The sequence below is a fragment of the Pocillopora damicornis genome, chromosome 14, assembly GCF_964200805.1.
Source record: "Pocillopora damicornis chromosome 14, jaPocDami1.2, whole genome shotgun sequence".
Classification (NCBI taxonomy): domain Eukaryota; kingdom Metazoa; phylum Cnidaria; class Anthozoa; order Scleractinia; family Pocilloporidae; genus Pocillopora; species Pocillopora damicornis.
In genome coordinates this window covers 10,920,001-10,946,615 of record NC_142683.1, presented here as the reverse complement: position 1 = coordinate 10,946,615, position 26,615 = coordinate 10,920,001, and the positions used below count along the sequence as shown (strand labels likewise).

Here is a 26,615-nt window from a genome sequence, read left to right as displayed (position 1 = left end):
AGAAACAGCTCCAGCCTTGCTCTGGTTTGGTGAAACATATTTCACATTAATACGTATTAACGCCCTTGCATACCTCGGGAGTCATCGCTGTGACGTGGTTAGCGTTCACTCGGAGGAGGTGGTGGAGTTTGCTTTCGTGCGCGATCGTTTGGGAATTAACGACTGCTAGGACGCTTAAATGTTTCCTTTCTTTTTTACATCTACCAAGATGGACTTAAAATACAGATTGGTCAGTATTTATTATGTCTGTTCGTTATCATTTATTTTGAGTTGTCGAATATAGGTGTGATCGCGCGTCGTCTCAACTTACATATTAGTACCAGATTTACACTGGATTTCGTTCCCCATTTGCCGTAATTTAAGCGAGTGTTTTTGTTTTAGGGGTGTCCTCTATCCGCCTTTTCTATGACTGAAATCCGCCGCGTCAAGATTTGATTTTTTTCACCGTTTCGTTGTTGATTCGTGTAAACTTGAAGGTGAGAAAATTGTTTATGAATAGTTAGTTATTGATCAACCGATCGATAAAGGGCTTCAGTTTTCTTGTTCGGTGGGGTTCTTTTAACGATTCAGTAGGCGCGTGCAGCTGCAGTCCTTACATTGTGTTTTCCTGCTTTAGTAACATTCACTGTAAAGCTACATTATGAGCTACAGCAAGCGTGCTTTTCAGAGGACCGTGGTGTTATTGGAAAAGAAGAGGACTGCTGTTCCTGTGAACGCAGAAATGAGTCGGCTTATAAATGCCAGGCGGGTGATGAACATTGCCTTTACAAAAAACCACACCGCTTCTCAGATAGGCGATCTTCTTTGCGGCGCTTTTCCTTCTTTAGTTGGAAAAGACCTCGGTGGGTAAGTCTTGTTTCTCTTGTCACTCGCTTCTTCTGAACCAGTTCGCTTCAAGGTGTAAGTTACTTCGGACAAATTCGCTATATGAAGTTTCTGTCGAGTTGATGATACTTACTGATAATTGTCCTACATTTCCCATACGACAAAAAATTGAATTCAGTCGATTTAAATTGTTCAAGTGGAATTGGACTCTACTTGTCCATCTAATTTCTAATGAATCTAATAAATCTTTTTGTCTTCTCGCAAATTTCGTTTGGTTGTCTATAAAACAGAAAAACTAAAAATCTGTCAACCTCTAAAGTTATAATTTGGTGCCTCATTCACTTCGGTAGACACAAAGCAGAAAATAATTTGTGAGTAGAAGGCACGTGCGGGATTGATGAGACGTCGCTTTTTCTCGCATAATCACTTTTGGCTTGAGATTTAAACTCTAAAAATTTCATTTTTGGCTGACTTTCGATGTATTTTCATGAAATTTGGAGATAACGTCCACCAAAAAAAGGTTCCCTAACACTTCGCTCAAAAGCTCTAGTTCGGAGCGTAACCGCACAGTTGGCAGAAACTCTTTTCGAATTCAATGTGTTGACCACGTTCTCAATTAAAAACGAACGTCAAATAAACTAATCTTGTCAACAGTTCAGGCGTTTAAAAGCTCCCTTTCCGCTTAATGATAAAAATTTTAAAAGTAAATTATGTAACCCAAGTCATTAGTTTGTATGCTATTTCCGCTCATGCGCTAATTTTCCTTCTGTGATACCTTGGAACGCCGGATGTACTCTGCTAAATAGTAGACGCGCTTACTCAGCTATTTCAATGCTTGCACAATCATTGAAAATAACCAGTCATTCTTAACTTGCTTTTTAATACTGTTATCATAAACTTTGATGAAGAGGTTGGAAGAGTGAAAACCAAACTTTTCCAGGAGGAAAAAAAAAATTTATCCAATTACAATTCGCATTAGAGACATTTTTGAAAGAAATTTATCTCTTAACAGGAGGTGTATGACTGTGCAGGGTCACAACAGAATGTGCCCCTAAATTTTACCCTGCAGAGACAAAAGCACGTGGTCAAACACCAAGATCCCCTTCTGGGCAAGGAGGTGCTAGATATCTGCGAGAGGGTACGTACATAAAGTTGTATCTATTATGTTGATTTTTTCTTACACAACAAGAGTCCCAGTAGGATTCAAATTTTCCCCTCTTTGTTACTGAAATAACATCATAAGACAATAAAATATTATTGCAGCCGCCAAAACCTTTAAGAAAAACAAATAAACCCGTTGATTTAATTAAGTTCTTTAATTTTACTTCAGTTAAAACAACGTACCTTGTCTTTTTCGATTTATCAGAGTAAAAAATTCCGAAATTCTTGATTGGTGCTGGGCGATCTTACACCTCTTTCCACGGTACAGAATCGTCACGAAGTTATTTATCAAACGTTTCAAAGGCTGTTAGCGTCCGTAAAGACACAACAAAACTCCAGTAATGGCCACTACTGTTATTGAAGCTGTGAAAAGCTTAAACTAGTTATCTTTCATCTTCTTTGTCATGTATACGGCACAACGCATATCTTACTTCATATATTCCACACATTATGTAACATGGCTCGACAACTTCAAGATGCTTTGCAACTTCACGAGAAAAGAAGAAAATTTGGGCATGAGCAATCTGAGGAAACGAACGTTTTACTTAGGAATAATATATATTCTCCGCAATTTCAATTACAGTACACGATATTCAATACACGATATTAGTGCCTATACTTCAAATGGTGTTTTGCAAGATGGTTTAATAGACGAAACAATCATTTCAGCAGTAACATATCAATTACATCTTCACAAATCTATTTAGGATCCAGAGGAAGCCAAGGCTCTCCTAGATGACCAGGTAGGGAATCTTTTTTGGTTTTACACTGTGTTCTCAATTAAGAGCTTAGTTTGGAATTTATTATTAATTACATGCTGGAACAAGATAAGCATTACCTGACTGCATTTAAGGGCTTAGTTTGGAATTTATTATTGATTACATGCTGGAACAAGATAAGCATCACCTGAAAACATTTAAATAAATCCTCACAATTAAAAATTGATTTGTCATTTTCTCCTGGAAAGGGAAATCTTGCAAATCCAACAACTTAGGCAGACAAACAAAACCTTACACTTGACAAATGACTATTGTTTCTCTCCTAAACCACAACACACTCAAGGGAGACTGACAAGGCCGGTTTCCCGACCAGGGATAATGCCTTACTGCCACGACACTTGTTGGGGGATAGGGACAAGACTATTCTCTTGACCAGGGATGAGGCCTTAGTGCCGTGACACTTGGGGGAGACTGACAAGACCGTTCTTCTCCTGACCAGGGACGAGGCCTCAGTGCCGCGACACTTGGGGGAGATGAACAAGACTGTTCTCCTGACCGGGGACGAGGCCTCAGTGCCGCGACACTTGGGGGAGATGGACAAGACTGTTCTCCTGACCAGGGACGAGGCCTTAGTGCCGCAACACTTGGGGGAGACTGACTGGACTGTTCTTCTCCTGACCAGGGACAAGGCCTCAGTGCCGCAACACTTGGGGGAGATGGACAATACTGTTCTCCTGACCAGGGACGAGGCCTTAGTGCCGCGACACTTGGGGGAGACTGACTGGACTGTTCTTCTCCTGACCAGGGATGAGGCCTTTGCGCCGCGACACTTGGGGGAGACTGACAATACTGTTCTCCTGACCAGGGACGAGGCCTCAGTGCCGCGACACTTGGGGGAGATGGACAAGACTGTTCTCCTGACCAGGGACGAGGCCTTAGTTCCGCGACACTTGGGGGAGATGGACAATACTGTTCTCCTGACCAGGGACGAGGCCTCAGTGCCGCGACACTTGGGGGAGATTAACAATACTGTTCTCCTGACCAGGGACGAGGCCTTAGTGCCGCGACACTTGGGGGAGACTGACAAGACTGTTCTTCTCCTGACCAGGAATGAGGCCTCAGTGCCGCGACACTTGGGGGAGATTAACAATACTGTTCTCCTGACCAGGGACGAGGCCTTAGTGCCGCGACACTTGGGGGAGACTGACAAGACTGTTCTTCTCCTGACCAGGGACGAGGCCCTAGTGCCGCGACACTTGGGGGAGATGGACAAGACTGTTCTCCTGACCAGGGACGAGGCCTTAGTGCTGCGACACTTGGGGGAGATGGACAAGACTGTTCTCCTGACCAGGGACGAGGCCTTAGTGCCGCGACACTTGGGGGAGATTGACAAGACTGTTCTCCTGACCAGGGACGAGGCCTTAGTGCCGCGACACTTGGGGGAGATGGACAAGACTGTTCTCTTGACCAGGGATGAGGCCTTAGTGCCGTAACACCTGGGTGAGACTGACAAGACCAATCTTCTCCTAAACAGGGACAAGGCCTTAGTGCCACAACACTTGGGGGAGACTGACAAAGACTGTTTCACTCCTGACTATAAGATTGGCAAGAATGTTCCCCCTTCTGGTGAATGAATAGGCTCTTGTAGAGACAAGACAATCAGAGAGTTTGCCCAGACTTTTCCCCTTTGACAGGGAAAAGGCTCACAGGGAAATTCTCTTTTAGTTATTGAATTTCATTAATTCCTTCAACGCAATTATTATCAAGTGCTCCCAGAGATACTTGAATAAGCTGCATGGTAGGTATGAAAATTTAAGAAGAAAGGGATTTATTAAGTATGTTTGTTTTGAGTGGCAGGGAATTCCCCTAGAGTAATTTTGATACACCATTCCCTATGGAAGATGACACATTGGCATTGACTTGCGTAACACTGTTATAAAAGCTAACAATAACATTAACATTAACATGCAAGACAATGCAAATGGTATCTACTCTAGTGGAAATGTTTGAGGGAGGTATGCTGTACAGATGAATATGCTTATAAGCTGAATTATTAATCACCATGTTATCCATTTTGTGCAGCATACTTCCCGTCCCTTCATTTCTTTGCAGGTTTGCTTCAAGGGAAATGTGCCACTAGGCAAACAGGAAATCCTGCAAACGACAGTCGAGGGTAAGAATTGTCTTTATGAGGTTTATGGTAGGTTTTCTAGCAAAACTTGCGAACAAAATTATTATCTTAGAAGACTTAAAATGCTCTTTATTGCATCACCTCAATAATGACGTGGTGGTAAAATCCATTACCAATGCCTGAGTTGATTGTTAAAGGGATTAAACCATCATCACTTTTACTGACAGATGAAGACCACCAAGACCATTATAAAAAGGAAAGAAGAATGGAAAAAAGAAGAAAAAAGGAAAGGAAAGAGAAAAGAGAAAAGAAGAAGCAAAAGAGCGAAGAGAAAAAAGACGCAAGAGTAGATAAAGATGGAGAATGTAGAAGAGAAGATGCCAGCATGGAAGGTGAGGAAGGAGAAAAGGTAGAAAAAGAAGAAATAAAGGAAATCAATGCTAAAGGGGAAAAGAAAAAAAGGGAAAAAAGAACTGGCTGCCAAAGGAAGAAGTTGAAGAAGTAGTCAGATGTTGGATAATGTAAGGATATTATGGGGAGAAGTTACTTGTTAATCACTTACAGAAGTTAAAGGGTGAAAAAAATTAATGGAAGTTTTTAACTCTTTAACTCCCGGTGGTGATTCACATAAAACTTCTACCTACAATATCCATACATTCTCCAGCAAACAGGTAAAGAGAATATTAAAACTTATCAGGTAGAAGCTGCTATCTTGATCTAGCACCAAGTTCTCATAACTAATTCACAAGGAAATGTGTAGCAGCTACAGGGGAGGATTAACAATCAGATCTTGGGAGTTAAAGAGTTAAACTAGTTTGTAATTTAATTATGTGAATGTTTGTTATTCATTAAGTATTTAGTGGTTATGATTACTCAGTAAGTAATCATGCATGTTTATAAATTTGAGTATTCTTGTTACCTATTTGTTGGATAACATAAGGATTTTATGGGAAGAAGTTTCTTGTTAACCTTTTAACTGCCACGATTGACCCAGACAGAATTTCTCCCTACAATATTAATACAATATCAACCAGATAAGTGAAGAGACCAAAGAACAATATCAATTTTGGGTTAATTAGTTGATCAATACTAAATTCTCTGACCTAACATCATAAGAATTGTATGGTTGATAGTAAGGAGAATTAAAAATTCAATCTGGGAGTTAAAGGGTTAATCACTCCTAGGAGTCAAAGGGTGAAAAAATGAATGCAAGTTTTTAAACTAGTTTGTTGTTTAATTATGTTAATGTTTGTTATTCATTAAGTATTTAGTGGTTTTAATTACTCACTAAGTAATCATGCATGTTTATAAATTTTGATCAAAGAAAAACATAAATTATTGTTGTTGTGCTGTATCACATTCAACAGATGTAGAGCAGTTGTTAATTAAAAGTTAACTCTCAATCTTTTGAAACTGTTTCTTAATTGTCCCCTCAAGCTGCTACACAATTCCTTGTAGATAGCTTATGCAAATTGGGTATTAGATCAAGATGACAATTTCTACCTGATAAACATGAGTATTCTCATTACCTATTTGTTGGATTATGTAAGGATATTCTGGGGAGAAGTTTCATGTTTATCCCTTCTAGGGGTTAGAGGGTTAAAAAATTAATGCAAGTGTTTAAAATAGTTTGTATTCTAATTATGTTCATGTTTTTTTATCCATTAAGTATTTAGTGGTTATGATTAATCAGCTGGTAATCATGCGTATTTATCAATTATGAATTTTAATAAATTTTGCAAATAACATGTGCACTTTACAATGGCATGTTGAAAGTTATCTTTAAATATGTGGTAGAAAGGGAACGTCAAAGGAGGAGAGCATTTTGTTAGACACTAACACACACCTGTTTCAACAATAAAATGAATGTCCCATCCCTTACCATATCTCTTTTAAATATTCTGGATTATTCTCATATTAACGGGGAAGGGGTTGAGGGGAAGAGAGGTTAAGACCCAAAAAAGTTGCGTCATCATCTGGTCACGAAGTTTCGTAATTTTCGGTAGTTTAGCAGCCACGAAATAAGAAAGAATAGAGAACCCATTTATGGGCGATACACAAGTGTAAGAAAGCGTTCTTACCTAGTTCCTGCATTACAATGAGCTCGATAACGGTGTCGTAAGAAAACTGATACCGAATAGTTAACATTTCAATTTTTACACTCGCCTGCTTCCCGAAATTTTTTTATAGTGGCGGCGAACTCAAATTTTTGCTTAAGTCCGTTAATCCCAAACTTCATTAACCAGTCGCGTCTTTGAGCTTCTGCAATAAAGTGTAGATGCGCTGCTCCTTGGATACCAGCCTCTCGGTCACTCCTCCGTGGAACAAGACTCGACCCACTCTAGCGATTCGACTCTTTAAAACTTTAGAAAACCCCCCTTTTTTTTTCGTCTCACTCAAATTTTTGCTTAAGTCCGTTAATCACTTAAGTAACTTGTAAAAATGAACAATGTGAATCTTACGTGTAAATCTGGTGGTTAGAGTTTAACATTAAAAATTTGGTTGTTGCAAGCTTTAATTCAATGTATAGTGTAAAAATTTTAGATCTAGATGTCTAAAAAGCTGGTGATTGCAAGCTTAAGGACTAGGACCGCAAGAACCGTTCCAGGTGCTCACTTCTTAATCTGCGTTTAAAACCTAGATTGAGTAACAAAGTTTAAAAGAATCGTCCAACTGGTTGCATGAGGAAACCATTCAATAATTAATTGTTCTCTGTCCAAATGCTGTTTTAAACTTAAGAAAAAACATGAGACAGGAAAAACCAAATATTTTTTTTAAATTTTTCTCTTCACCATAGTTTTTAATATTATCTCTTCCCCTTATATCGAGCATGATCTGCACTTCCCCCTCCTCCCTCCCCCTGTCAGAAAAATCTATTTTGAGCTCGGTTGCCCAGGAACAAATATTATTCAGCTCGGTCGGACACGAGCTCGATTTGATTCGAGCGCGATTACCAAATCGAGCTCGATTTGATTCGAGCTCGATTACAAAGGTTGTGACTCGAGCTCGGGTAGGCTTTCGAGCTCGAGTCACTTATATCGAGCTCGGTTGCTCAGGATCCTTCTAGTCGAGTTGTGACTCGAGCTCGGATAGGCTTTCGAGCTCGAGTCACCTATTTCGAGCTCGGTTGCCCAGAAACAAATATTGATCCGTTATGTTTAATAGGCTAAACTAATTGTTTTCAAAAGGTAGTTTTTTCAACGCAGTACCGTGACACCTTTTAGCACTTCTGACGCATGCGACGTTTTCATCCCCTCGTGTTTCAAGACAATAGGTATTGAACCTTCGTCAATTTTTGCTCTTCCTTATTTATGAACGATTGAGACCAAAATTCAAATTAGTAGTTTCGTGAAAACTTCCACTTTCAGATTTATCTTCGGTAGAAAAATCTAATCGCTAAATCTGCAATTGGTGACAATTTTTCTCGCCGAGAGATAACAACGAGAAAGTCTGACATTTCAATTCCTGAACATCTGTACTTAGATTCGCTCAAAGTCTCCATGTCGTGGTTCATTTTGAATCTAGCGGAAAGTCTGTGTCTCCATCTAATGGAAAAGTTTACCTCTTCTGCTTTTCATTGCGAAAATGGACAGAATGAGAGGTGCGTTCTTCTATCACAACAGTCTGATCCTTTGGAAGATTTTAACACGTTCGATTCACAAGACACAATTTTTCAGGAGTGCGATCCACCATCCCTTGGCGACTATAACAACATGGATTGGAAGAGATCTCGACCCAAAAAATGGTGGATTTCACTTTGGAAGGCTATGAAATGTATCGTTCTTATCCAAATTCTCGGAGGTTTAGCCGTTGGCTTATTTGCAATTGGAATTGTGGTATTGGAATTGAATTCCGTTGATCTGTGTTACGAGCTGCAATAACAAAACTGGACCTCAGTTCCGAAGAAGATTCAAAACATTATTGTCACTGCGGACACCATTAGGTCATTTCCAGCGCAGTTATGGTCGATTATTTTAATGATAACAATGTTTGGTTGGCCATTTGTGAAGAGACTCAATCTTTTATTTATCAGTTTGATTGCTTCATTTGTAGATATGACTTACTGACTTTATTTTCACATTTTCGGGACATATACAACATCATGGAGGTCCGTACCTTTGAATACTCTTTTTCTTCTCGTAACCGTCACGAACTCCATTTTGGTCGCAAGAGCAATTGTCAACAACAGAGAATTAGAAGGACTATCGAAAAAACGGAAAACTGTAGAGATTACACTGATCCTGTGTGGTCAATTTTTATTTGCTATGATTTTAACCTATACACTGGTCTACCTTATTATTCCATTCTACGACAGTAAAGACGATACTTACAGAGTAGTAATAACCTGCGCTTTCCCTTTATCAGCAGTTCTCCCTAAAGCAATACTGCGGCTAGTTTTGCAGCGGATTAGTTTTCTTCATCCTGGGAGGTCATATTTATTGCTCAGTACTCTTTACAACGGATGCGTGATAGTCTTCCGCGTGATGCAGGCTGAACTTGGTAACCGGACACTCTTTATTCTGATGAGTTGTTCGCATGGCTGTGTTCATTTACTCGAAAGGTTAACTATCCTTTTGCGAGATTACCTTTGGTTCTTTATTTTGAATAAGCTTCAAAGAGACTCTTGTGCTCAGGAAGTATTAAGTACAGGTGCAATTGGCTTCCGCACCCCAAGAAGCATGCGCCTTGTGGCAGATATGAGCATTCAGATGATTCTTGGAGAATCGACTGCATTGGTAACAGCGGTCGGCTAAATACAGATGTACAGGTTTGTGTACAACGGCGACAATCATCCCTTTCTGACATGCACCTAATAGAGGAATTTTTTATTCGTGTTGCCATAAGCATTGAATTTATGTTTAACTCGTTCACGTTTTGGCTACAAATGTCCCATTTCAATGTCGCTGTGGTGCGAGTCTGGAGGAAAAAATGGAAGAAGCATATGATAGTTTGTGTTATTCAGTCCGCTCTGACGATCTGCTTCTTTGCCAAACATTTATTCCCAATAGTGAAATTGAAACAGTCGTCGGCAGACACAAACCGACATTGCAATTGCACAGGTCCATTCTCGAGATTCTAGTCGAACAGGTTCGATCCAAGTATAGAAACGAATTTGAGATCCCTTTCGTGTTCCTTTACTGCCTTATATGGTTGGGTTAAAATTACAGTTTCACGAGTAAACTCAGACATTTTAATTTCCGAAAAAAACTTAACTTATTGTTTTTCATTGGATGCGGAATGCAAAATCACATATTCTTTGACTCGTTAACAGGAAGCTATGAGTCAAGACAATCGGAGGCAATAGTTTTTCATTCGTCTCGAGATTTAGACAATTTTACGCATTACCCTAAAGCAATTAGGTTAAGATGTCATCTTTGTCAGCTGAACGATTTTGTCAAAGGTTTTTTTTGAGGACCGTATTGCTAGGAGCGGACGCGCGACGAGAACAAGAGGAAGGCGCGCTTGAGAGAGAAAACAAGCGCTACTGAACTCGTTCGCGCGAGCCGATCAGCATCACTTGCGCCGAACACAGCCTTCCACTCCATATGGGGTTTTTCCTTTTTTTTTTTGTATTGTTGAAAACAAGAAGTTTCTGACTTGAATTCATAGCATAATAAATTTTTGACGGTCGATGGCGAGCAAAGTGTGTTAGGAAAAGTTATATTCCTCGCAACTCTTTTTCACGTATAATATGGTTTAAATTGATACCTGACTTTTTTGGGGGTATGACATCATAGCGTCCATTTTAGATAATATCTTATCCAATGTTGACACTTCCTTATTGGGCCTGACCGGGTGCTTACCACCCGACAGGATATGGTTTTTCGGGGACTTAAGTCTAAAACAGGACATAAAAGTTTATTTTTAGCTTCTTAAATCTAACAGTGTCTCTGTGACTCTTACTGCATTTGAAGTGTTTAAAAGAGTGTGAGTGTTATTAGTGCGCCTATGTTTCCTCCTATGTTTTTTTTCCTTTAGTGTTTCAGTTGATTGTCCTGGAAGTGAAGATGAAGACGACCCGGCTGTAGAAGGTGTTACTGGACTAGTGCCAGTCCTCGCCATTGAGGATGGTGAATCTTCTACGCACATGTCACTTGAGAAAGAAATTGCTATAATCGCCGAATACAAGAGAGCACTTTTATCTGCTGGCTATGATTCAAGTTCTGCTTCCAGTTTAGATTCTAAAAATGGTGGAAAAAAAGTGAGTTTCAACGTGACTTCAACTATGATCATGATGATGGCAACCGACATCCAGAAGAAACATTTTTTTCCCGTAGTACGAATGTTTTCAGATTAGTGAATAAATCTACAGCGCTGAATTCGGTTGGTTTTTTATTACCGATTTAGCTGCCTTTATCTGTTGAAATTTCGATAATAGTTTCTGAGTACATATTTAAACAAAGTCTGCGCATATGACGAATTTGCTCTTAGCAAGAGTCGTAGCGGCAGTTGTAGGAAGAGTCGCAGCAAAAGTACATATTCAATTAAATTGCGGCAATTTAAAATATTAGAAGTGATTTTATCCTTTAAACAATAAAATGGCTATTTGGCAAACTTGGATAGAGAACAGTCGCATAGGACTGTCCAGCACGTACATTTCTACTTGTGTTATTAAAGAAACTGAAATAGCTAAGTTTAAGAAAAAGATGTCAAACGCATGGAGATGGCACGGGGTAGGAATGGTTTTGATATCAGCCCATGGGGTTCGATCTTAAATATATTAAGGAGTCCAGTGATTGTTTTTGACTATGACATGAGTGGCCGTCGCCACCAAGAGTTTAAGGAGGTTAAAATAGAATTCTTTAAAAACAGCTCCATGCAGTATAAGCCGGTGATGAACTAATGAAATAGCTGGAGGACGAACAGACTGAAACGTGATAAACATAAATAATTTATTCAAGAGGAGTAATTTTCGATACCAAATCCAGGCTGATCACAACTAACAATCAGAGCGAAAGACAATACCACGAGGAGCTTATGATAACCCAATTCAAAAATTTCTGATTGGTTGATAGGTAGCATGAGTTTTCAGGACCAATCACAAAGCTAAGTGAGACAAACACTAATCGAAATCTTGGTATTTTTCGACCAGCCAAGTAAGCCATTAAAATTGAAGGTAAAAAGTTCAAGCTGGCGATTTTACCTGGTCAAGGGCTAAATTTCATTGGTATAAATTGCATCTATATTTTCTGTTCGGTAGCATAGAAGTTAAACATCCACGTACAATGTTGTGTCGATTACATCAAAAGATAGAGACTAGGTTTGTGCCTGGTTTCATGTTTACTTCGGGTGACAACGCGAGAGATAGTTTCCCATTTGCTGATTCTCTAAATAGACTGTCTCTAACAATCGCGAACAAAGTTAAGATATTGATCTCATTTCATTTCTACGTCTGATTAATGAGCAAACAAAAGTGTTTTTGTATGAAGGACTCTACCATTTATATGGCAGATGATTGAAATCCTCTAAAGTGTCTAACCACACTCCCTTGATCACGACGGTCACATCTTAAAACGAAAGTGAACAAAACAATTTATCATCATCAATTGCGATCGGAAATGATGAATACGAAGGAATTATTAAACTCGCTGAGCAATCATTTGATTCTTACTTTATAAGCAACCTTTACTAAAAAACTTTCTCATGAGCGTTTACTCGTTAAAAATACGCCCACGAAATGCCTTTTGAATGACAAATATGAAATTTGTTTTTTTAGTTCATAGTTGCAACTTATATTTACGAAAGTTTCAAGTTTGTAAAATTTTACGCTGAGTTATTAATACGCATACAAACTGTCAACTACTTCAGTTCGAGACGGTGTCCTGAATTAATTATCAGTAATTCTAATAAATTTCATTCGTCTTTTATTTTAGAAAGTCCCTAGATAGACCCAAAATGCTTAACTTATAGGAAATAATGGAAAATTATTTTCTCTTTATTTAATCCAAACCCTTACCCTTCCCTTGAAAGAAGTTTCTCATCAAATTGTCTAATTATTCAGAAAAACAATTATGTGCAAAACTTAGTATTTGCTTTTGTAATGGAAGCAAAGTCTGACTTCTGTTTCTAATAAAAAGCGACAAGTTTTATCAGTAAACTGGTGTTCGCCAAACTCTCGTGTTCAATTTAAGAATGAATGAGCCTTAAAGACAATCGTAGACAAATTGTGACATTGGCAAACACCTAAAATAAAAGACGGATAAAATATGGAAGACTGCTTGAAAAAAGGATTAAGGATAATTATTGCAGGACACTCTCGAACTGTCGTAGTTGACAGTTTGTATGCGCATTAAAGGAAAGCAAACGTATCTGAGGAAGTTTCTGGGGAGATGCTAATTGGAAGTACAATTTAAGTGCTTGTGGCTGAGTAGTTTTTGTTGAGACGAAATATCTCTCATCGCTACAACAGGTAACTTACGGGAGAAAGGAATCAACCATTTTTTGAGCTGCGAAGTGATGGCGACAACAAATTTAATAGGAGATAAAACACAGTTCATTTGTAAGAATCGGCTTTATCTCACTAATTGGTAGATGAGTGGTATTAACATTCCATTTCTTTCACAGCGGTGCACATTCTCTTTTCCGTGACAGCATTTCTTGGGAATTCTCTGATCCTTGTTTCCCTTCACAAGGAATCTTCCCTCCATCCTCCGTCCAAACTCTTGTATCGTTGTTTGGCAACAACTGATCTGTTGGTTGGTCTTGTTGCCCAGCCTCTCTATGCTGCCGTGAACTTTTTGGATTACTGGCCTCTCGAAGACTGGAGAATTTTCCGATACGCAAATGAAGCAGCCATTATTACAAGCCATGTGTTATGTGGAGTGTCTTTATTGACGATGACGGCCATAAGCGTGGACAGACTGCTCGCCGTATTGTTGGGGCTTAGCTACAGACAAATCGTAACTTTGAAGCGCACATATATTATTTTAGCTAACTTTTGGGTTTTAACTCTTGTTGCTTCTTTAGGTACCATTTTCGATTACAATGTAACCGTTTTTTACAGCCGAATAGTTATACCAATTTGCCTTGTTATATCAATCACCTCATACACAAAAATCTTTAGCGCTCTAAGTCAACATCAGGCTCAAGTACAAGATCATTCTCAACAACAGCCGAGCCAACCAAATGCACTGAACATGGAGCGATACAGAAAGGCAGTGTATAGTGCACTTTGGGTTCAACTAACATTAGTTGTTGGTTATGCACCATATGTTATAGTGGAAATTGTGTTCCGCTTAAGTAAAACATATTCATCGCACTCAGGGGTCCTTATGGAAATAACAATTGTCTTAGTCTACTTTAACTCGACGTTAAACCCGTTTCTCTACTACTGGAAGATCAGTGACGTAAGGGAAGCAGTAAAGCAAACAATCAGGCAAGCACTTTGCCGTCCATAAAGTTAAATCTCGCTGGAGATTTAAAATCGGAAATACTTTTTAAAAAAAGCTGACATTAAAAGTCACGGGTTTTCTTCAGAAAGCTCGTAGGATATCTTCGGAAGGGAGAAAGAGACTAAATGAAATAGTCGTGCCAGCTTTCGTTGGTATTCTTAGGTATATTTTCTAGGCGATGACACGTACCCTGAATACAACAGCACATAATTAAAGAAAAAAATACACATAGTATAGAAAGGAACAAGATGTTAGTTTGGTTCTAGTGCCTTGTGTCATTCTAAAATATGGGGTAAAAGCACTGAGAGCTGTTGGATATATCTTTTCCTTTTATCTTTCGGTAAAATAATTTCGATTGTTTTTCCTTTCTAAGGGAGAGCGCTTGACGTTAACACCATATTGTCATCAGTACGAGCCAAGTCTCCAGGCCAGTTAAAAACCTAAATAGTTTTGTTATTAAATGAATGTTCATAATGCTTATGAATTTTTAGAGATGTTATTATTACTTGCAAACAAAGAGTAAGTCAGCTTCTAGAGTAAAATTAACCATCAACTGTTCTTAAAGAGTTCATTTCAAAATTTCTCGTTTTTCCAAATCTTAACGTTTCACTTCATCCTCTTTGCGCAGCCAAAATGGTTTTCTTCCTGCGAAGACAGAGGTTCATCTTGTGTTGTAAAATAATAATACTATCACAGATGTCTGTATGTTTTATTCTCGAGCGTAATCTATTCCTATCAAAATTAGACATTATATATCGGAAAAAAAAGGTAGTTGTGAGGACAGACTCCCGCCTCAACCCTGCATAAAATTTCATTAGCTTAATTATTTTTTTACTTTCGAACTGTCCCCGTTTACTTAGTAATGAAAATGTAAGTTGCAACCATGAACAAACAAAAGCAAATTGCATATTTGTCATTTAAAAGACATTTCGTGGGCGTATTTTTAAGGAATAAACGGTTATGAGAGAGTCTGCCATTAAAGGTTGCTTACAAAATAAGAATCAAATGATTGCTCAGCGAGTTTTAATAATTCCTTCGTATTCATCGTCCAATTAATAATGATAAATTGTTTTGTTCACTTTCGTGTTAAAATGTGACTGTCGTGATCAAGTGAGTGTGGTTAAACACTTCAGAAGATTTTAATCACCTGCCATATAAATGGCAGCTTCCCTAATACAAAACACCTTTGTTTGCTCATTGATCAGACGTAGAAATGAAATGAGATCACAAGGTTCAATATCTCAACTTTGCTTGTGATTGTTAGAGACAATCTATTTTAAGAAAGCAAAGGGGCATTTTGGCTGCGCAAGTTCTATAAATTTTGGTTTGATGCGAGAAACCGCTGGTATCCCGCCAAAGAATCACGAAAGAAAAGAAGCAAGAAAATACGTCGGAAAACAACAATGGATCGAGTATTTCATAACCGTTCCTGTCATTTTTCTCCCCATAACTTAGATGGAAGCGGCAAAGTCTTAAAGTTGTTGTATGGTGTGTGGAAGGAAGTTATTTTCAAAAAGCAAAATATTTTACAAACGACTTCGAGTTTTATCTTGTGATTGTTTGAGCGATCGATGTAGATGATGTTATTTGTGAAGGATGCAAGGGGCCTGTCGAAGAGCACAAACGAATTGGATAGTATACTTCTATCGTGTCATTGCTATCTCAAGTTATCGTTGATTATCTGAAGTACTCACTTTCCTGTGAGCGTTTTTTAGAGCTTCACTTGTACTGCTAGTGCAATGTACTTCCAATCTTAGCGAAAAATTCTAGTTTACAGAAGTTTATGTTTTGTTTCAACAGTTTTTTTGACATGAAACACGACCAGAGGGGCCGATTACCAGAACGAAAAAGGTCAATGTCGAGTAAAGAAAGTAAAACAACGTTTGAACTAGAGATGTGGTCGTTACATCAAAGAGCTTTTTAAAAATGGAGGAATAATTATGGATTTTAGCAGAGTAAGAAAAAGTCTTTCCAATCATTAGTCTCGGAAATATCATCAGATATGATAAATGATGTGGGAAATTGTGAATCAAAACAACCACTAGTTGGGGCTTCCAGTTGTAATATGAATAGTTAAATAAGTCGATTATTTCCCAATAAAAATTATATTCTTTTATCATATCGACTTCACAACAGAATCGTTTACACAATTCGACAATTTGATGATCTGAAAAGACTCTTAGTACATGCCAAACAACAAAGAACCGTAGGGCTGATAATTAACAGTGAGCATAACAGACAAATAGGTATCCGCCGCTTTCGCCCCTTATCGAGTTCGCTCCTTCGAGTTCGCCCCTACCTTATACCGTGTTCGCCCCCGCACTTTTCGAGTTCGACCCCACCAAGTCGAGTTCGCCCCTAGATTGAGTCATGTCTAAATTAGTTGCTATCGAACATTGCAAACAAGTTAGAACCAAGTTTATCTACCGAACATTTCGTGTTCGTTAGATAAGCCGAGGTTGGTTTGCATCTTTTCCAGTCTGAATAATAAGTTAAGCAATGTTTTTTTGATTAAGTGTGGTTCTCTCTATCACAAGTTCAGTGTATACAGTTATTTCTGGTATTCCCAGATCCCACGCAGAGTATTTAGTTGACTCCGTCCACCCAGTTCCCAAGCAGGTTCCACGCAATTTCCGAAATTCAAAATGGTCGTCGCTGACGTGACATTTGGCACATTCTGCTAGTGCCTTCGTCACAAATCAACTCATCTGGATATCACTCAATCACGGGGCGAACTCGACTTGATGGGGTCGAACTCGAAAAGTGTGGGGGCGAACACGGCATAAGGTAGGGGCGAACTCGAAGGGGCGAACTCGATAGGGGGCGAACGCGGTGCAATTCGACAAATATTTCCAAAAGCCTTTTTTTCCCCTGGGAACAAGACTAAATGAGGTCAGATTAAACTAATTTAGAGAGGTTTGTTGATCTCTTTATGAAAACGGATGATTTACATCTATCAGAATTTCGAGAAATGAGACTTATTAAAGTCAAAAGGGGACTTTGACAGTGCATATTCTGCAGTAATGGTATCGGCTTGGATGCCTAGCTATTTGTAGAAATTTATAGTTTTCTGGCCAGGGGATTGGCTATGCCAATTTTATGGCAGACAAATCATATGTAAGTCACTTAAGAAATTTTTTAGCTCTTACTGGAAGTCCAAACAATCTTAAGAAACATGACAATATTTCACCTGATCACTCCTCATATTCTTTTCGACTTAAATTTGGATGAAACTTTCAAAAACTTTATTGGCAATTTTACAGTTGCGAAAAACGTATATACACAAGTTGCATATAGCATAAGCTAGTTGACGCAAGTTGCGTGGAGAGGACAAAAAATTGATAATTCATACCAGTAGCAAACTTCTGGTACTAATGACAATCTCTTGAATACCAGCTTGCCACAGCAAATGTCACACCTATCCATTCTGTCAATAGTACCAACTATATGTGGGGTCACTTCACATCTCACTGAACAGCAGAGAACATCAGAGTTAATTCCAATCATTAGTCTGAATTAAGAAGTAAAAATTGAAGGATCAAGACATTTCGGGGAAAGTGAAATGCAAGTCAAACTGGTTTGAAGATATTTTAACCTGAAATGCGTTTTGAAATACGACAGAAATAATGTCGACTCAAAATTCATTTCGCATGGCAGAAGTATTCTACGGAAAGACAGAATGAAGCTGATGTCATACGTTTCGGATGACACGTTACCATGAAGAAAACGGCACCAGTTTAAACTCATGAGACAAAGATCGCGCATTTTTTTGATGATGCATGTTTTACGACAAGTTATGCATTATGGTATGTTACCGATCTGTTGGTTGGTCCTATTTCCTAGCGTCTCTATGCCACTTAGTGGATTTTCTTTATTCACGAACAATGAAATCGTTCTCGTTACACGTATGACCCATGTTTTACGACAAGTTGTGTATTATGTTAAGTGCCTTTGATGACGATAGGTACACCGTTTAGTGCAACGAGTGTTCTTAACCATCACGTCCCAAATTAATTTCCTCGCTCTCGTTCTCTAGACTTTTCGATTTTTTGGGGGGGAAGGGGAGAGAAAATTGTCTTAAACATTTTGTGCGAGAGTGTTTTTTTGCTACCTTCTAAATCACAATTTTACGGGTAATTTCCAGGAAATTTCCTTCGAAACGAAACGAACCTTTCCCTTTTCAATGTGTTGAACAGGTCTGAATAGAATAGAATAGTTGGTCTCAGATTAACCACTAACCGTAAAACGACCAAAATTTAGCTGAGAGGCGTGAAAATTGAAAAATTTTAACCGCTAGTCGTAAAAAACTTTAACCGTCAAGATTTTCCTATCTACGATTTATCATTTTGAGAGTGCCAAAATATTTCCAGTACTATTCCATATACATATATTACATATATTACTGTTTCATATACATACACAGCACCTATATTACTGTTTCATATACATACACAGCACTATTTTCACCACGCTATATTCCTATGTATTACTTTGTGTATGTATTTTTGTCGTCCTAGAATTGACTTAAGAAACTAACCGCCAACCAAAAAATGCCCAAAATTTTTAACCGTCAACTGTAAAAGCCATCCACCCCAATGAGACCCTCACTGTTTCTCCACTCTTAATTTACAGTGACAATTAAAATGCTAAAGACCTAAGGCATTCCTTTTTTTCGAAGATACGTGTACAAACATATTGGTTATGTGAGAAAACGCAAGTACCAATATTGGCCCTCGCTTTCGAGCTCCGCTGGCGTGAGTTCCATGATACGACTGAATGACCTAGTAGGTACGTAAGGTTAGTTGCAAGTGTTTTGAAATTAATGTTGGCAAAGGGAAAATGACAAATACCCCCCCCCCCCCCGTCGCGTGCCGCCGCCCTGGCCACATTCCAACTCTTCTACCCTACCTTACCTCTCTCTATTTCGACAGTCCTTCCTCAAGTGGTCTTTGGTCTCCCTCTCGTCCTTCGACTCTCTGGTGTCCACCCCAATACCGTTAATCGTTCACATCCTCTCTGCTCTCTCCTGAGTACTTGTCCTAACCTTTCCGCCTTCTTTTCCGCACCTCGCAGCTAATTTTATTGATCTCTGCCATTTCAACTACTCTCTTGTTTGTCATTCTTTGCTGCCATCAGAATCCGTCTTAGGCATTGGCATTGGAAATTGTTCAGTTTTCCTTCATCGGTCTTTGTAATCTTCCATGTTTCCCAACCATATAGCAGGACCGGTCGGACTAAAGAATTGATCGTGGTATCTTGGTTCTCCTTCCTATTTATCTGGCTGCCCACACCTTCCATAGCCTGTGGAATGCACCTCGTACCTTCTGCAGTCTGTTCCTAATATCTTTACTGCCTCACCTTCCTTGTCTACAATAGCTCCAAGATATGCAAACTCCTGGACATCTTCCACTTCTTCATTATTCATCACAATACTCTCCCTGTTCCTTGCAAACTCAGTCCTCAGTGTCTTGCACTTTCTCGCATCAAGTTTAAGGCCTAATCTGGCTGCTTCCTCCGTCAGTCTTCTCATGTCATTAAGTCATTAAACTTGGATGAAAGTAGTGCAATGTCGTCCGCAAAATCAGGATCCTCCAACACTGTTATTAAATTCCAACGCAACCCTCTTCTCTTGTCTGCTCTTGTCTTCTTCATGATCCAATCCATGGCCAGAAAAAAATAAGAATCCTGACGTTACACATCCCTGCTTTACTCCCGACTTAATCTTGAACTAGTCTGATATCTCCATCCGTCTATTACTGCGCATTCAAACCCTTCGTATATGCCTACTATCACTCTCACCATCTTGCGCGGAATTCCATAGCTCCCCATGTTCCTCAAGCTTTCTCTGTGAACCGAATCGAAGGCTTTTTCAAAGTCCACGAAGTGCGTGTACAGACTCGCCCTCCCTTCGTTTGCCTGCTCTTAGATGTTTCTTAATTTAAAGATCTGTTCAGTTGTACTTCTATTCGGTCTGAATCCAGCCTGCTCCTTTCGAAGTTTCTTGTCTACACCTTTCTTGATCCGTTCTAGCAGCATCCTGCCGAATATTTTAATGATGATGGATAGCAAAGTCACTCCTCTCCAGTTGTTGCAAACACGCAAATCTCTTGTCTTAAATATCTTGATAACAAGTCCCTTCTTGCACGCTTCCGGTCATCTGTCAGTTTCCTAACGCCTGTTATAACATCTAGTCAGCCTACTCGCGGTGTATTCCATGTCAGCTCTCAGTAGGTCTAGGCCCACCTCATATTAAAGAAAATATACGAAAGCATGCTGAGGCTTTCAATAAAGGAAATAAAAATCTTGCATGGGCAAAAAAAAAGGAATTATTTCAGTGTACATCATTCAAAGCAAACCCTAAATGTAACTGAAACTGCTTTTACGTTTGTTTTAGTTCTTGAACCGAACACTCAAAATAAACATTCGGTAAAATTCTGTGTGAAATTGTTATTGTCGTGACTTCTGGATAATAATTTTCTTGCTTTGGATTCCGAACAAATCGTATCACCGCAATTTGATTGCTCTTAATAAAAGAGCAAGATGAATGAACTTTGCAATTCTATGAAACAAATAACTAGTTGGGCCCTTGACTTAAAAGTCAGTTATTTCACATCATTCATTACAGACCATAGGTTGACATGAAATCAAGTACTTGAAAGATTCAACCTGTTTTGTTCTGTCAGCACCAGATTCATAAAATGCATTGAACCATAATCAGACTGAAAAAGACATAATAAGACCCGGGATAAAAAGCGAATCTGAGGATTCGTACGGAAAAAGAAAACGTCTCAAATTCAGTTTATTTTTGTGTGAAAGGATTGTCAGTCGTGACAACAATACTTTTAAAATTCATTAACTCCAAAACCTTACTAGTTTTATCAAAACAGTCGCTGTGACACTTGAAACTTTTTTTCAAAATGTTTAAAAGATGATCCAGGGATAATCTCGCCAAACAACTAGATCTTCATCAATGTTATGACAACGTTCGACGGTGCCCTAACATTTCGAGGACAAAAATAGTCTCAACAAATAATTTTTCTCGTATTTGATGCTTTGGGTTACTCACTGACTTGTATGTTTTTTACAGATTTTTTTTGTTGTTGTTGCTTCAGTTATCTTTACTTTCGATAAAATCCATCGCTAATAAAATTCATGCCTTTAAATATCAGACTCAAATCTTAGATATGAGTAGACCTTCATTTTTAGCGCTGCAAGATGCGTTTCTTTGTCTCTCCAGTGTTGGCCAGAGTGAACCACCATTTAAAACTCCAGCTGGAATATAAAAACACAGACCATGATGTAACAAGTAGATGCGACATACACGAACCGCGGAAAAAGGAAGACAAAGAAAATAAGCGCGCATTCTGAGACATGGTATTGTTTTCCAATCAATGGACGAGGTAAATAGGTATGATGGTCTTTTGCTCGTGAACGAGTACGGCAACCTATACTTTTTATTGCATAATTTTGATGGACAAATTATTCCCTTTAAATTAGAGAAATGAAAACAAATTATTGGAGGAAAAAAAAGATACAACTAAAAGTGTACACGAAGCTTGTTGCTCGAGGATGCAATCATCACCCTACGACTCGTGGAACGTTCTAAGTCAATGTAGTTTAAAACTGCGCGATTTTTCCACAAATTATATGTTACATTGTTGCATAAACTCGAGACTTTCTACCTATCAAGTATTTTTTTTAGGTGTTACTTTAAAACCTCAGCTTCCAGCTACCAGAAAATGTACCGTGAACCGATGAACTGTAACGTGAGAGATTAGCACCAGTACAGCCATAAAAGGTTAAGATTGACCCAGCGTAACGCAGGCGTGCTGACCTATTTTTTATTTATTTATTTATTTTTCAATTGTAGTTTTCGAAACAGACACTGTTTGAGAACATCTGGGGGAATTAAAAAAAACGGTTCGATAAATATATATTTATATATATATATATAATATATATATATAGAGTCACCCTTTTCCCCTTTTCGCGTCGCTTACTCCACACGGGCTAATAGTAAGTCGAGAGCAGACTGGACTCTAGCGTCGCCTTCCAAGCTACAGTTTGCGTGTTCTCAACTCCCTGGGGGATTTATTCCGTGTTTATTTCGCCCAGGTAAGACAAACTTATCTAGAAAAGTAACTATCAAAGTGTTTATTAGCTGAATTCCTGAACTTAAGGGATAGTTCCATCCATAAACTGTACAGAGCGAGATATATGATCAAAACACCTCGGCCAGTTGAAAGGAGGCTCTGTTGCAGGCGTTTGTTCATAGTAATGTTTCGCCCTATGTAAGGTAATCAGGATTCCGGAATCCAGAAAATTTTTGCTTGTGGAATCTGGAATACTGGGCATTGGAATCCAGAATCCAGCTTTTGGAATCCACAATCCCACTAAAGAATGAATCCAGAATCTATTCGCTGAAAATTTATTTCAAATCGCATAAACGGCTTTCACGCGTGGACCGCGCTTTGCTCTCTGGAGAATTTCGACTGCTACAGCTCGCGAGACAGTGACAAATTCATTCATGACCTATCACCCAATCGACTTCGATACTGACATGGCCAAAGTTCCCTACTCAGTAACTACCAATCAGTCTCCTACTCCGATTCAAAAACCTTCCTAATGTAAAGTTCGATTTTAGCTTACAGAAATTTCTTTACTGTAAAGTTCTTTGGGCTGTCTTGTGAAGATCCTGGTTATCATTTGGTTCGTCCACACAGCACATTCCTCACCTCTAAATCAGTGTCACAGTCCACAAAAATTAAATCTTGCCATGTGGGGCTAATCTGCACAAGCTCGAGAAACTTGACCCCACGAATTTGTTTTGCCAGATAACGTGCACTCGAAAGAACCTCACAAGATTTTGTCGTGTGGTGTCCAAAAATTGGAAAAGGGTCTAATGTTACCAAAAGAGTAAGAAAGTGGTGTACACACCTTAATCAAAGGTAAATCACAGTTTTAAAAAAGCAAACACAAAAGTTGCACAGCCTGCTCAGTCTGCACAGTCTGCATGGTGTGCAGTCTGCCTTTTATCATGACCGATGTAACCACTGTAGAGTGCAGTTCACCCAAGTTATCGATGGGTATGTAAATTTAGAGGGACTACAGAGATTGTTTACATAAAAACAGTGTTCAAATCCCACAGGATTTGCTCAGATTCCAACATGGTAACAGACCACATGTTTCCATTTACAATTAACTTTGATTAAATATATATATGAATATATATGGGACTGGGGGAGGTCTATAACTAAGTAAAAATTATGGCATTTAAACATAAACCGCTTTCTTTGATATTGGCATTTGGAATAACAAAATTTAAGATTTCATAGGGCATCATATCTTATTGCAAATAAAATAAGATATTACCAGATTTAAGGGCCAAACAGGAAAATATCAGCAGGCCACCTTAGACCTTTGGAATTAATTCTCTGGAGAATTCATAGCCAACTTAATATGACTTGACTTGGCTAACCTTATAAAGAAAATAGGAAATGTAGAAAAGAGAATCTGTTATTCATGGAAAATTACTGTGTAGATGCAGATCTTTTGCAAGTATAGTTGAATTGGTTGAACACCATTATATGCACAATCTCATAATGGTGAACATCATTGTCAAAAACATGTAGGAAAACAAGCTTTTCTTAGTCATAGTCTGTGATTTATTTACAAGATACACAGGGTGCTATCAAAATTATATTTCAGTTTAAATTTTTGGCAATTTAATACTATGGTTTTTGTTTAAGAGGAAAATTAAAAAAGTACTTTGAGATGATTGGGAAATATTTTCAAGCTGTTTTGTCGACAGTTCTCCATGAAGTCAATTTTGGATTACAAAAATTGGCCACCTTTTCCCAGTTGGAACAATGTTATGCTGTGCTAAAACAACTTTTTAGTCCAATAGTTATTTACAAATGAAAAATGATAAGCAATGATTTGAACTGTTAGTTCTTTTGATACTGCTAAATCACTTGAAGAACCTTGAGGAACCTGAATGAAAGAAATATGGTACACCTCTTCAGAGTTGCAAAAAAGATGTGGAATGAATGGACATTGGACTTAAAAAATGGAGTGTCTCAATAGGTATTCTTAGAAGAAAAATTTATCCCTCAATTTGCTATAATATATTTCTTGTAATTATCAAATGTTGTTGTGGAAATATAAATAGAAAAACATGTCATTCAATTACGGAATCGGCCATTGAAGTCATTCCTAGAAAACGCAATGCAGAAATTAGGAACAAACCTGGAACTAAAATCTGGAATCTTTTGTGTTTTGGAATCCAGAATCTGCTTAAGGTAGAATCTGGAATCCAGCAACTGGAATCCAGAATCCACAGCGTGGAATCCAGAATCTAATGCTGTCCTGGATTACCTTAAATGGGGCATAATGTTATCAAAATAGTGAGGTAAGGGTTGTGTGCACATTGAGCTTGTTTACCATGAAATTTCTACTCCCGAGAGCTGTAAAATGTACCAAAAACTACTACTTTCTTAATGTGTGTCCACTACTCAGGCATGGAAATTATGGACCATAAATAACATTATTGTAGCATAAGGAGATAACCCAATGAAAGGTGAACTTATTTCTGAAAAAACCAGTGACATCTACTTTCAGCAAATATTTTTTTTTGGAAAAAATTAAGTTGCCCCTGACTCATATCACTTAACATACATGAAAGTGAAGTGCAAACTTCTTTTTAACAAACTAATGAGTGTGTTAAGGCTAATTAAATTTGATTTTTTGTATGCAAGGACAAAAATGAGTGTTCAAAAGGCATCTGAAGCAAATCCTATTCTGTTCTGTTAAAATATTTTCTATGCCAGAAATGCCTGCTGTCTTTCAATTTTTCTAAATGTTGCCATTCTCCTTTGTGTCAAGCTTAGACCACATTCAGTTCTGTCTTGACCAGATATCTGTGCAAATTTCTCTTCAATTAGGCCACTTCATAATAATCTTATCAAATATGTCATTTTAATCCTTTAACTTCCAAGATCTCATTAGTAATTCTTCTTACTGTCTGCCATGTTATTTTAATGATTTTTATGATGTTAGTCTGGAGAATTGGTGTTGGATCAACTAATAATCCCCTAATTTATATTTTTCTTTACTCTCATAACTTGTCTACTTGATATTGTATTGATATTGAAAGGAGAAATTCTGTCTTGGTCACTCATGGGAGTTAAAGTTTGAAATCATTTCATCTCTGTACATGTAGGTCACTTTAAATGCTTTGAGGGGAATAATGTTTTGTAGGATGTTTTGATTATAATGGTGTAGTGAAGGTTGAGAAATTTAAATGAGACTGCAAAAATTCAATTAGCAGTAAATGGCCTAAATGAGTGGCTTCTCTTGTCATCCCTCTCCCCTGACATTGTTCTTACCTTACTGTTTTCAATTAGGTGCTGATTTGGCAGTATCTATATTAAGTGCCCATCAGCTTTTCTCAAATTAAAAGAATTGTGAAAATTAGTATTTCTCCAAGACCTTTTGCAAAAAAAAAAAAGGTTTGCATTTGAACATTCACTATTTTATCAGCTCTCAAAGCTCACAGTAATAGCCCTTGTTCTCTATTATTGAATACAATAAGGGAGCAATTAAAGGCTGGGCACTAACTTACTCATTGGGTAGACCCAGCATCACAGAACAGCAAAAGCTAGCAGATCAGCTGGAGTCATTCCAGATAAGACAGCCATAAATGCTAGCAATTTACAGTAATTCACAATCATAGCTTAGCCACAAGTATATATTTTTTTAAAAACTTATCTTTCTTGTAGCTAAGATACAGACTGGACCTCATGACCCTTGCTAATGCCAGTCTTCCCAATGCCTGGGATTCACTCTGGGGCAACAAGAATAACATCAAATCCTAATTTCTGCTTGTCCTTGCTTGTTTTCTATGTCTTTTTAACCCTTTTACTCCCATGATCTCTGTAGTAATTCTCAGTACTGTCTGCCATACAATTCTTATGATGTCAGTTAGGAAAATTTGACATTGGATTAACTAATATTCCCCTGATTGATGTTTTTGAATGAATGAATGAAAACTTTATTAATGACTCAATGCTTTTAGCTGTAGATTAGCTAATTGGGGACACCTAAATAAAGTCAATAGCCAATAGCTAGTGTACAAAAATTAATAGGTAAATGTTTAAAATACTAGTTGACAGTATAGTAATAAATTCTATGAAATTATATAAAATTGTTCTGTTTATGATTTACATAGTTTGCAGCAACTGCCCCTTGCAAAATGGCTTTTGGAATTCCTAGGAATAAAGGTGTGAATTTTCATGGTAAATTCGGCCTGGGAATTCCTAGGAATTCCTAGGAATTCCCAACCATAACAACTCTGGTTCTAAAAACCTAGAAATTCCTAGAAATTCC

General features: G+C 38.2%; 2 protein-coding genes, 1 long non-coding RNA gene and 1 pseudogene across 4 annotated transcripts in view; all 4 read left to right on the top strand.

The window, feature by feature from the left end:
- Positions 1-26,615, top strand: part of LOC149034392 (uncharacterized) — a 382,461-nt gene that overhangs the window by 130,644 nt on the left and 225,202 nt on the right. The gene's annotated exons all lie outside the window — the stretch shown is intronic.
- Positions 1-26,615, top strand: part of LOC149034408 (uncharacterized) — a 193,981-nt gene that overhangs the window by 136,643 nt on the left and 30,723 nt on the right. The window lies entirely within an intron of this gene.
- LOC149034412 (uncharacterized) lies at positions 1,511-5,411 on the top strand. Its single transcript, XM_089193775.1, has 5 exons — positions 1,511-1,528; positions 1,838-1,963; positions 2,694-2,729; positions 4,818-4,905; positions 5,064-5,411. Exons 1-5 carry the CDS (start codon positions 1,511-1,513, stop codon positions 5,339-5,341), a joined length of 546 nt encoding a protein of 181 aa, XP_089049901.1. The 3' UTR covers positions 5,342-5,411.
- On the top strand, positions 3,272-4,483 carry LOC149034413 (uncharacterized; annotated as a pseudogene).